Here is a 12,168-nt window from a genome sequence, read left to right as displayed (position 1 = left end):
GTGAAGTTGTCTGTATGAGCTGTTCTTGTAAAAGCTCCTGTTAGAACAGCCATATTATCAACGGGCACTGCTCTAGTTAACAAAGGAAATTGACACAAATCCCCCACTCTCCTCCACATGTATTATTGTTGTTGACGCCTATACCCATCCTTCTCTTCATCCTTTACCAATGTCATCTCTCTGTTGTCATCCTCCAATTTTCCTCATCCCCATTCCTATTTTTTCTGCATCCTTCCCATCACCTTCCCCTGCATCCTCATCTTCTTCCTTCAATTCCATGCTCAGATCCTTCTAATGCCTCAGCTGCTTCTCCTTTGGGATAACAGACGAGCTGTGCAACAGGTCTGGCATCATACCTACGATTGAGGGCATTCCCACCCAGCCTTACGGGGATAAACTGGAGATCTCACCCTTGAAACATTAAGGGGTGAGGGTGAGGACATTCACCAGTGCGCGGATGCACAGCAACTTTCCACTGAAGCCGATACAAATTCAGTTTAGAGACATAGCAGCTCCCCTGGGTGGGGTGTTATACGCCGACTGCTGCACGGCAACAGGAACAGTGATCTATAATTTCAATATATGTCGTTTTGGAGGCAGAGGGCGGAATTTTATAAAGAAGAAATCCCCCCCGACAATAAATGCTTCAATGAAAACAGAAAACAAAATCTAAACATAAAAGCGGTCCCCTTATTTGTCCAAATATGTCGTCCACATCTCCTCCACTGTACTGTGGATATACCGTGTGTCACATGAAGGAGATGTGAAAAGCTCCCGGGCAGTCCTCCTCCTCCTCGGGGAGAGTGTTAATGAAGCAGGAGGCTGGTCAGATGGGGGAGTCTCTGACTCTCCACCTCGGTTCCAAGCAGTCAATAATATACAGACGGCCACCCTCGCCTTTTCCTCTCCTCTCCTTCCATTTTCTTTCCTTTATCCTCTTCATCCCCATTATTTTACTCCCTATGTGTTTTCACTCCATCTCCCTCTCCCCTCATACCTCCCCTGACCTCCTCTAATTTCTCCCTTTTTTTCCCAGTTTTGCCTTCCCCCTTTTCTGTTACACTGTTGGCAGTGAGGATGTTGTAAATCTGCCTCATAATTAGCATGACACTGGCAGCTGAGTTTCACTTTGATTCGCAGCTAATTTACTCCTCAGTCATGGCAGCAGCAGTGTTTTGACAATCCGGAAGCTGCGCCGAGCAATTCTCAGAGAGTTTGGTAGGAAACAAAGTTACTGTCAGGAAACTGTGATTTGAAAACACACCGGTGGAAATGAAAAAAATAAAAACCATGCATGCTCAAAACACAAAGTTAAACGAGGTATCCTATCCATCTCTCAGATACTTTACTGCCCACCTGGGGCGCTTTTCCGACCTGTGAGGCAACAGTGCCCCCTGCAGTTCACCGGAGGAGGTGAACCCCGGCGGCGCTCAGTGAAGTTGGTCCTCTACACTTTTAACCAGCCTTGCTTTAGCCCCCCCCCCCCCCCAGCTATCTCCTCCCACAAGGGGAATTGTGTAAGTGGATTTAAATAAATTAATGCCTCTTCTGCTAGCCTCGGGAAAACACAGCAGAAAATAGTCCAAAACAAAAACAGAAGAAAAAAAAATTCTAACTGCTGTCACATTCACAAAGAACATATATATTTTTTTCTCGCTCAAGCCTATAGGCCCGCATTTTAGGACGGCAGCGATTCGAATATGTCATGCCTAATTCCACGTTTAGGCTGAGCCGGCATTCTCTGGGGACTGAATACAAAGCAGCCTGAAAGAAAGACACTTGACTAGTCAGCTGGAACAACGCTATCCAGGCTTCGGGGCATAATCAGTCCCACCATTTTGAGACCAAAACTGCTTTGAAAAAAAAAAAGCAGTCATAACTAAAATGATTTCCAGCGTCCAAGCCAACAAACAGCCGCCCTGTGCAGCGTTTACAGTCTGCAGAATACAGTTCAAATGTTTGTCAAAGCATCGAGGGCACTTGACTCGTGTTATCTGGCTCAGTATGTGGGCACATTTGAGGTCGTTAGAAGAAAGGAAACATTAAGTCATAGCCTGGTGAGGTCTCACTCCTTCTGCTCCAGCAACAGAGCAATGCTTCTCCCAGTGGAAAAGAAAGAAGGGAGTGAGGGGGGGCTCATGAGGTCTTGGCTATTAGAGTAACTGCACAGCATTAGCTAATTGGGATCCAAACAAACTCCTCTGAATACCAATGAATGGGAACAGGGAAATCTAAAGTCAAAACCATATTTGTATCATGGTCCTTGGTGTTTTCTTTTTCTTTTCATCATACAAATATTTAGGGCAAGGATGCTGCACCAAAATCCTTTATGTAATATGCTGCTTTAAATTGACTCCATGCAAAGACTGAGTACTGAGAATATAAAGGAAACCATATATAAGCATCACTAATAAGGCACACAGACTGAATCTAAAACGTATTGTCAACAAGCCTGGATACAGTTCAAAGCTAGCCCCCAGAGAACAAAAACACCCTGGAGGTTTCTGATAACAAGCTCCCGGATCTCTGGTCTTTACACTACAGTTACTCTGCAGCCAGATGTGCGTCTACCTCTGGGTCAAGACAGACACCGGTGGGATTACCATCCATTAGCAAAGAAAGAGGGACAGGTTGGGGATGCTTCTCATTTGGCATAAACAGGGAACAGTTCTCACAGTGTCCACTCTGGATAATACGTTTTTTTTTTTTTTTTAAGTAGTTAGTGTGAATAGTATTCGCGAAGCAGAGCAAGAAAACTAATGACAGCTGTGTAGTCTGTGTATGTACGCATGTGTGTGTCGGTTCACACCTCAGAGTCTTCATTGCGAAGCCCCAGTTGGAGGACAGCACTGGGAGACTTCAGTCTGGCTTGGCTGGACTGGGCCATCTGCAGGTTCAACTGCCAGCCGACATACTCCAGCTGCAACACACAAATGGAGCCAGTTAAGTCAATTTAATAGATGCCCTTGACACATTTTATTTTTTTTTAGACTCTATGAAAAGCTGTTTCCCACAAAATAACAGCCCAAGCTGAATTCCTAATGAAATATATGTATATTTATGAGCATATTGATATTGCATTTGGGCTTTTTTTCCTCAAGCTCTCACCATCTGACATTTTTTCATCGCTACTCAAACATTACTATTGTTTAATTCATACAAAGCTCTTTGGAATCGATGATTTTGATAAGCACTATATAACATAATTATCAGAAATGAAAATAGGCAGATCAAACTGTTAAATATTAATTATAGTACTCATTAACTTCGAGACATTCTGTTGTATTTGGTCAAGGGCTGTCTATAAAGACTATTTCACAAATAATCGATTAATCGCTATCGGTCTAAAAAACACCACAAGATAGTAGAGTACACGGTGATGTCATCAACAGTCATCAACAGTCCCAAACACAAAAATATTAAATTTACTATATAGCAAATTGGCACATTTGACAACCTTGAATCAAATGTTTGGCCTTTTATTTTTGCTTGTTCCATTATCATAATAGCTAAAGATTCATTTTTCATTCAATGAATGGACTAATTGATTATTATTAATTGATTCATTCTTGCAGCTCTGATTTGTTCCAGATTTTCTGACTTATTTTGAGCTTATTCAAGATAAGTTGTGACTTTCTCACTTTTGTGTTCCTATTTTATAAAGACGAGACAGCAAACCAAGACACATTTCACGACTTATTATTGGCTCGTTAGCTGACCATGGACTGACCAGATGACCTCGAGCTAAACTTATCATAAGCAGCCACTGCATTACCACACTTATGAATATGGTAATTACCATAGACATTCAATTTAACTCTGTAGAACTTCTCAAAGTTTTAAGCTACCTTGTTTCCAAGCTGCCTGTTGTCAGACTATAACTCCCAGCCAGCTGTAGCTGCAGCGTGATAGATTAGCAGCACTGAGTCAAGGCAGGCCAGTTAAGTGTTTTATGATGCAGAGAGAGGCCGTAATAATAAACCATGTGTGACTTAATGGGTGCTTCCACGGCATCAGACGACAGGTGTGAGGTGGGGAAGGGCTGGGCCACATTAATACCACAGGAACAGCGTCCTCATTAGCATGAATAAACATTGCAGCTCAATGATGTCTTACTGATTTTCTGGGAATAAAATAAATGGAAATCCAGTCTGATTTATGTCTGCATTTCCTTGCTCCATCGTGTTAATATTTTTGTTGGGTGTGTTGTGTGGCACAATCCCAGCAGCAGTTCACTCATTTAGAAGAAGAAGAAAGCAGGGAACGAAAGGGTATCCTCACTGTTCACCGCAGACAAAGACAAATGTCTTCATTCTCCTGAAAGCAGCAACGTTGATTAAAACGGCAGCGGGGCTAATCAATCAGACAACTGGCAGTGGGCAACATAAATAATAACGTCCCGTCAAGTCCAGCCGGGAAAAGGTAATTCCAGTGAGCAGTGCACCTCAACGAAGATCGTTATGGAGAGACATTAGTCTCTTTAGCGTCAAAGTCTGGACGTCCGAGTCTTCCACCTGCCCTTTAAACGCAACATGCATTTGTGGATCGGAGGCTGTGAGGAAGAGTCTCAAAACTCCACGCACAAACACAACCTAACCCACAAATGTCACGTGACTGGTGCAATAAATAAATACAAAAAAAGTTTATATAAGTAGAATACTGATATTTGTTCAAGTTGGGTTGCATTTATGTGTTATATTGTTTTGCATTCGTTCAAATCAGTTGGTATTTGTTTGTGTATTGGAAAACGCATTTGCAACTAATTACCCACAAAACACAATGTTAAATCTTGTTTTTATTTGTGGAGCTAGAAACATTGATTTGTCTCCAGTACTGAGAATAATTTCTCTCCATAATTAAAGGGATAGATCATCTTAAAACCAAGAATACATATTTTCCCTCTTACCTGCAGAGCTATTCATTCATCTAGATTGCTTTGGTGTGAGTTGTCTAGTTTTGGAGATATCTGCAGTAGAGATGTCTAACTTCTCCCCACTATAACGGGACTATATGGCACCCGGCTTGTGGTGCTCAAAGCGCAAAACAATATTTTTGAAAAACTCAACAGCAATGTAATTTTCCAGTAATCATGACTCGGCTACTCAAGATAACCCACAGACCTTGTTGTGAGAAGTTTCATGTAAGAACTATTTTCTCATGCGCGTATCACCGCGCTGAAGGAGGAGCGATACTGCTCGCTCACCTAGCGCCACTGAGCTAGCTAGCGTTACAGCTCAGCCGAGGAGGACGCCGCTAACGTTTCCGTCTTGCATTGCCATGAGCCTCTCGTCTATGAGTAGATGCACGCTTCCTTCTGCGCAGCGATGCGGTTGGTGGGTGTACTTCGGTAGAAAGAAAATAGTGCCGACATAAAACTGCTCACAACAAGTTCTGTGGATTATCTTGAGAAACCGGGTCATGATTTCTGGAAAGAGACTTTGCTGTTAATTTGTTTTAATGTTTTGTTTTGGGGGGGGGCGCTTTGAGCACAACAAACCCAGTGCCATATAGCCCCGTTATATTGGAGAGAAGTTAGACGTCTTTATGGTCGATATCTCCAAAACTAGACAACTCACACCAAAACAATCTAGATTGATGAATAGCTCTACAGGTAAGAGGAAAAATATGTATTTTTTTATTTTTATTTTGGGGTGAACTGTCCCTTTAACCTCTAGTTTGATCGGTGTTTAAAAAGCGTCACTTTTGGGACAGCGGCTGAGAATTGCATGACGTATCATATACGGCTAACATGAGGAAGTTGTTATAAGGTGGCAACGGTATGAATCCTATAAAAGAGCCATTCATCCTACTCAAAGTCTCAAAACCCTGCTTTCTGTTCAAAGTGGATTAGAAAAAAATATACATGTAAGTTATGAAGTCAAAAAGTAGCAGAGGTTTTTTTCCAGGATCAATGGCTGTCACGGCCTTCTGCTGGCAGCAACAAATTCATGGGGGAAGAGAGAGATGACTAGCGAGACCCGGGCAGGTGAGAAGTCTGATGTGACTGATGGTTACACGCTGCTTATTTACTGGCTGTTAGATCTTAATTCCCTTGACTTTGTAAGGAATGCCGTTTGATGTGTCAGTGCTTAATCAACTTATAGGGAGGAATTTAAAAAATGGATGTGACAACTTGTGAGCTGCGAAGGAACTCTTTGTAAGCCAAACACAGCTGGAATGAATTCACACAAAATCCGGTCGGTCTTAATATGGATCGTGTTGATTCTCAATTTAGTATGGAGTGACTATAATGTGTTCTCGCTAAACAGTGCTCCGCTCAAAGGGATGAAACAGTGTGAAAAATGAAAGCTGTAATTACAGAGTGTCTGGCAGAGGATTAATCTTACACGTCAGCAACATGCTCAGGTTGAGGTTTGCACTAGTAGACGTAGCCAAAGTTCAGAGCTACAGCTGTCTGATGGTTAACAACGGATGAACAAATACAGTTGTTGATCAGCCTCACCTTCTTCGGAGCAAAGGTGTTTTGCTTTAGTTTCTCCACCAGCTCGGGTCCGGCCGCGGCCCAGGTTTGAGAGAACACCTCGGCCTTGTCTGGGTTTAGACGAACCGCCTCCAGCTGTTGCTGCAGAGAGGCCGGCTTTACGTTATGATACACCGCCTACAGACAAGAGGAGATACGGGTTAGAATGACTTTACATACCATTAACCGTGTCTTACCGGTGCAACAGTTCCCTCTTACAATCGTATTCCTATTCAACTCTGTACACTCAACATTGCTACAATACAACAACTCATGATGCAACAGTGACCCCAGCTGGAGAGATGGACTCACAAGGAGATCCACACTAACAGGCACAAACGCTACATGCCAATTTCTACCCGTCTCACTTTCTTTCTGAAAATATGCACTTAAGCAAAGTAGCAATAGTAACTTTGCATGGTCATTTACTACATTATCTTTTTGTTTTCTGATGATTTTTCTCAGTTAAATGCTTGTGTGTAGTAAACAAGCCCTGGAGGTAAATATCAAGTGGACAGACTATTCTGTCTGCACTGAAACAACATACTGAAGTGGGTTGAAGTCATGTTATTTCTTTCCCAATACCAAAACAATGTAAAACTTTTTCTTTACTTACTTGGCCTCCTCCATCACATCTAATACCTAATGTTGAATCCTTCTATTAATTATATTTAATAACTAAATATTAAGAATTAAAGAACAATCATTTTTTTTAAATAACTCAAACCTAATAAAATTACACTATGAAGAAAAATGAGATGAAACCCTCACAGTACTGTAACAAATGTCAGATGACCCCCCCCCCCCCCCTCACCTGCTCGAGTATAAACGCAGCAGTTTCCAGGACTAGATTGAGAGCCCGTTTGTCCAATGAGAGAGCAGCCTGAAGTTTCTCTTCCTCCTCGTCACTGAATGTCCGCTCGCCCTGTGTAGGAGACATGGTTTACTCTGTGTTTTCAAGAACTGGAAAGAATAATTGAAATGCTAATTTCTGATTGAGAGTCAACAACTTTTCAAAATACTAAAATATGAAACATTTTTAGATTGTGTGTGTGTGTCAGAAGCCAGAATACAATGCCTAACAGTCCAAATTCAATATAATCTGACATTTGAACAACCACCGTGGAGTCAACCATCACAGATTAAACTAATACCATTAACAATCGCTCTACTTAGTCCATGCAACAGGAAGCCATACCAGTGAGGCAAACCAGTTCAATGTAGTTGGTTACACTGGTGCTTTTCAGGCTGTGACATGTCAATGTGTTTTTTATAAATATTCTCATTAAACAAACGGTGTATTACTTTCTCTCAGCAAATCAAAACACAGAACTCAACAGACAAATTGTTCTTAGCATTAATGACTGACACCTTGACAGCCACCTCCTCCACAGGGCCAGGCATGCGTGTGCATTCATTAGAGCCGAGTGTGTGACTGATGCTCCAGTAAGTCATTATGCATGCACTGCTCTCTCTGGCACTACAGCTTTGCAGCAAAAAGCCTCAAAAGCCTCTTGTCTTTGGCTCGGTTAACAGTGTGCGCAGTCTCCGCACCTTCAGATGAAGCTTTTGTATGATGCGGGAGATCAGCCTGGAGAACTTGTTCACATCAATCGCGTTGATGAAAGTCACCGCTTCTTTGATGCTGTGTTCGGAGAGAAGAGTCGGGAGTGTTAATGACGGCGGCGCAGAAAGCGCTCAGATCTTTTGAGTTAAGAAACAGAATCACGGTTCACTGCCTGATGTCATACATGAAAGGTGTGTCACGCTGGCTGTCATTGCATTTCAAAAGGCACTTCTATACATTGACAACAAACAGACATCAGCTATAAACAATACAGCAGTGACAACATACAGCATCAGCAAATAGAAGTGTCTTCTATATATTGCAATAGGTTCCACGGGGATAAAAGCATCAGTATGAGGGTGAAGAGTGAAGAGAGCACCCTAAAATAAGGTACACGTGTGTACATAAATGTTAAGACTACTACGCACACACAGACATAATAGCTACTGCAGAGTAAACAGGCTGTATGCTGAATGATATTGAAAGAAATATCTAACTTTAATATTTTCTTACTGATATTGTAATAGGGATATGATTTGTGATTTTTGAGGGAATTGAAAAACATAATAAAATTAATATGGTTTGATTTTTGTCTGTACCAAACAAAGATGTTTTCTATGGATATAATGTGCAGGATAGGACGTCTCTGCAGCACGACAATATTTAATTTAAAATGGTATTTTGACACACATTTCGCCTTAAACAAATATGTGCACCTCCTGTGATTTGAAATATGCAGTAGCCCATAATGAAATTCCAAATAATTGTGCAGCCCTACTGTTTTCACAGCTATTTCACGAGTTGTACATGTGTGCATTAAAAACTAAGTTAGTACCACAAAGCTAATACACTCCATCAGAAGGGAGAATTCCTACTTGAGTCAGGTAGTAGCACTACAAACATTGATGCAATACAAATGACAAGCTCTGACACATTTGAGACGTTTTCACACACACGCAAAAACACTACATTGACGTTACAATGTAGTGAAAAACACTACATTGACGTTAGTCCACACATGGCATGTGTTGTATTTCATTGGTTTGATTGCCCAATGCTACCTAGTTAACCGAAAACAGTGCATCATAGCTACATGTTTTGGAAACAAATTGTAAGTCTAAAACCTTTTGTCTGCAAAGTGAAATGTATCCTTTAAGATTTTACTTAATTTACATTTCCGTCTGAAATATTGTGGTTGATTGTACAAAGTCTTAATAGAAGAGGAAATAGACTAAAAGGACATTTCCTGACAAGTTAAATGTTACTTCGAATTAGAAGTAAGAGAGCAAGAAAACCGAATTAACACGCAGCTTAATGAGGACAGCAGTAACGTAAGTCATTCCCACGCTAGTGTAACGTGTTTGCTAAGGTCCATGTATGCACCAGATCACAATACCGGTAACTTTGAGGATGCCTTCCTTTCTCGGGATTTGGCTACAGGTCTCTTCACGTAAGATAACGTTACTGGAAGGATTTATTTTCTGTAAATACAAAAATAAAAGCTGCTTACCTTTGTGTTTCTTTTAAAAAAGAAGTCATTATTGTCTGTTGCTTTCTGAAAATGAAGAGTTGAAAAGTGTCAAAGCAGCAGCAGCAGCATCCTCTCTGTTGTCATTCCTTCTTCCTGATGTCACGAGATGACTCACGTGACAGTCAAAGCTGCGCGATAATGCGCAGTAAAATGCAGGATCGAGACAAATAGATAAACTATAGAGACAAATGAATTCAAGTTTAAAAGTGTGTCACTGCTGTATTTCTAACACAACAGTGTCGACAACAACTGTATATTAAAGCCACTGTGACCACGCAATATAATTCGTTGCACCGTAAATTGCATAAAAGCTGCGCACGATAAAGTATCTGCTACAAGAGTCACTACGGAATAAGCGATGGACAAACAGAGCCGGCACCAAATGCGCGACAGCAGAAGAATCATTGTTGTTTTAAAGCAATGTTTTAAAAAGGCTAGGTTAAGTTACACTTAATAATCTCACTGCTAGTAGATGTACCATATATCATATTCTAAAAATAAAAATACTCCATTGCAAATAAAAGCCAATGTTACTTAAGTAAAAGTACATAAGTATTATCAGAAAGTGTTCAAAGTAATTGGACTCATTATGTAAAATGGCTCTTTTCAAAGTTCATAATATATTATTTAGTTTTTGTCACTAACAAGCATTTCATTGTTCTTGTTTGACAATGTGGTATATTAGTATTATAGTACTGCATCCTATCAAGTATGCATATCATGTCTTTTATATGTAAAGGTGTGACAAATAAATGTGGCAAAGTAACAATTACAACATTTCCATCATAAATGTAGAAGTAGTAGAAGTATAAAGAAGCATAAAATGGAAATACTTAAGTGTGTACTTAGCTACATTCCACCACTGCTTACTAGTACTACTCTCTAATAAATCAGGGATTATGTAATAATTCATGCTTTTGTTATGGTTCATAAATTATTTATTAATGCCTTATAGGTCTGTGGAGACATTAATAAGACAAATTATGGGTTGCCAGGTTATTACAAAAGCCCCATTGGCTGGTGTTAAGCCTTTCCTTTTGGAAATATAAATATATATACAGTATATATATATATATACAGTGGGTACGGAAAGTATTCAGACCCCTTTAAATTTTTCACTCTTTGTTTCATTGCAGCCATTTGCTAAAATCAAAAAAGTTCATTTTATTTCTCATTAATGTACACTCAGCACCCCATCTTGACAGAAAAAAACAGAAATGTAGAAATTTTTGCAAATTTATTAAAAAAGAAAAACTGAAATATCACATGGTCATAAGTATTCAGACCCTTTGCTGTGACACTCATATTTAACTCACATGCTGTCCATTTCTTCTTATCCTCCTTGAGATGGTTCTACTCCTTCATTGGAGTCCAGCTGTGTTTAATTAAACTGATTGGACTTGATTAGGAAAGGCACACACCTGTCTATATAAGACCTTACAGCTCACAGTGCATGTCAGAGCAAATGAGAATCATGAGGTAGAAGGAACTGCCCAAGGAGCTCAGAGACAGAATTGTGGCAAGGCACAGATCTGGCCAAGGTTACAAAAGAATTTCTGCAGCACTCAAGGTTCCTAAGAGCACAGTGGCCTCCATAATCCTTAAATGGAAGAAGTTTGGGACGACCAGAACTCTTCCTAGACCTGGCCGTCCAGCCAAACTGAGCAATCGTGGAAGAAGAGCCTTGGCGAGAGAGGTAAAGAAGAACCCAAAGATCACTGTGGCTGAGCTCCAGAGATGCAGTAGGGAGATGGGAGAAAGTTCCACAAAGTCAACTATCACTGCAGCCCTCCACCAGTCGGGGCTTTATGGCAGAGTGGCCCGACGGAAGCCTCTCCTCAGTGCAAGACATATGAAAGCCCGCATAGAGTTTGCCAAAAAACACATGAAGGACTCCCAGACTATGAGAAATAAGATTCTCTGGTCTGATGAGACCAAGATTGAACTTTTTGGCGTTAATTCTAAGCGGTATGTGTGGAGAAAACCAGGCACTGCTCATCACCTGCCCAATACAATCCCAACAGTGAAACATGGTGGTGGCAGCATCATGCTATGGGGGTGTTTTTCAGCTGCAGGGACTGGTTGCAATTGAAGGAAAGATGAATGCGGCCAAGTACAGAGATATCCTGGAAGAAAACCTCTTCCAGATTGCTCTGGACCTCAGACTGGGCCGAAGGTTCACCTTCCAACAAGACAATGACCCTAAGCACACAGCTAAAATAACAAAGGAGTGGCTTCGGAACAACTCTGTGACCATTCTTGACTGGCCCAGCCAGAGCCCTGACCTAAACCCAATTGAGCATCTCTGGAGAGACCTGAAAATGGCTGTCCACCAACGTTCACCATCCAACCTGACGGAACTGGAGAGGATCTGCAAGGAAGAATGGCAGAGGATCCCCAAATCCAGGTGTGAAAAACTTGTTGCATCATTCCCAAGAAGACTCATGGCTGTACTAGCTCAAAAGGGTGCTTCTACTCAATACTGAGCAAAGGGTCTGAATACTTATGACCATGTAATATTTCAGTTTCTTTTTTAATAAATTTGCAAAAATTTCTACATTTCTGTTTTTTTCTGTCAAGCTGGGGTGC

General features: G+C 41.0%; 1 protein-coding gene across 3 annotated transcripts in view; it reads right to left on the bottom strand.

Annotated features, from left to right (window-relative positions):
* The window catches only part of commd10 (COMM domain containing 10), a 58,392-nt gene extending 48,679 nt beyond the window's left edge, over nucleotides 1-9,713 (bottom strand). For all 3 annotated transcript variants that reach the window (XM_076098782.1, XM_076098784.1, XM_076098783.1), the window contains exons 1-5: nucleotides 9,559-9,713; nucleotides 8,036-8,126; nucleotides 7,296-7,406; nucleotides 6,464-6,619; nucleotides 2,810-2,920 (exon numbers count right to left, since the gene is read on the bottom strand). In XM_076098782.1, coding sequence (XP_075954897.1) covers nucleotides 2,810-2,920; nucleotides 6,464-6,619; nucleotides 7,296-7,406; nucleotides 8,036-8,126; nucleotides 9,559-9,587 — 498 coding nt within the window. In that variant the 5' untranslated portion in view covers nucleotides 9,588-9,713. The remainder of the gene's footprint in view (nucleotides 1-2,809; nucleotides 2,921-6,463; nucleotides 6,620-7,295; nucleotides 7,407-8,035; nucleotides 8,127-9,558) is intronic.
* Between the last annotated feature and the right edge of the window lie 2,455 nt (nucleotides 9,714-12,168).

The sequence above is a fragment of the Anarhichas minor genome, unplaced genomic scaffold (genome assembly GCF_050575085.1).
Source record: "Anarhichas minor isolate MPS153535 unplaced genomic scaffold, ASM5057508v1 ptg000025l, whole genome shotgun sequence".
Lineage (NCBI taxonomy): Eukaryota > Metazoa > Chordata > Actinopteri > Perciformes > Anarhichadidae > Anarhichas > Anarhichas minor.
The sequence above is the reverse complement of the archived record's forward strand: the minus strand, read 5'-3'. Positions and strand labels throughout refer to the sequence as shown.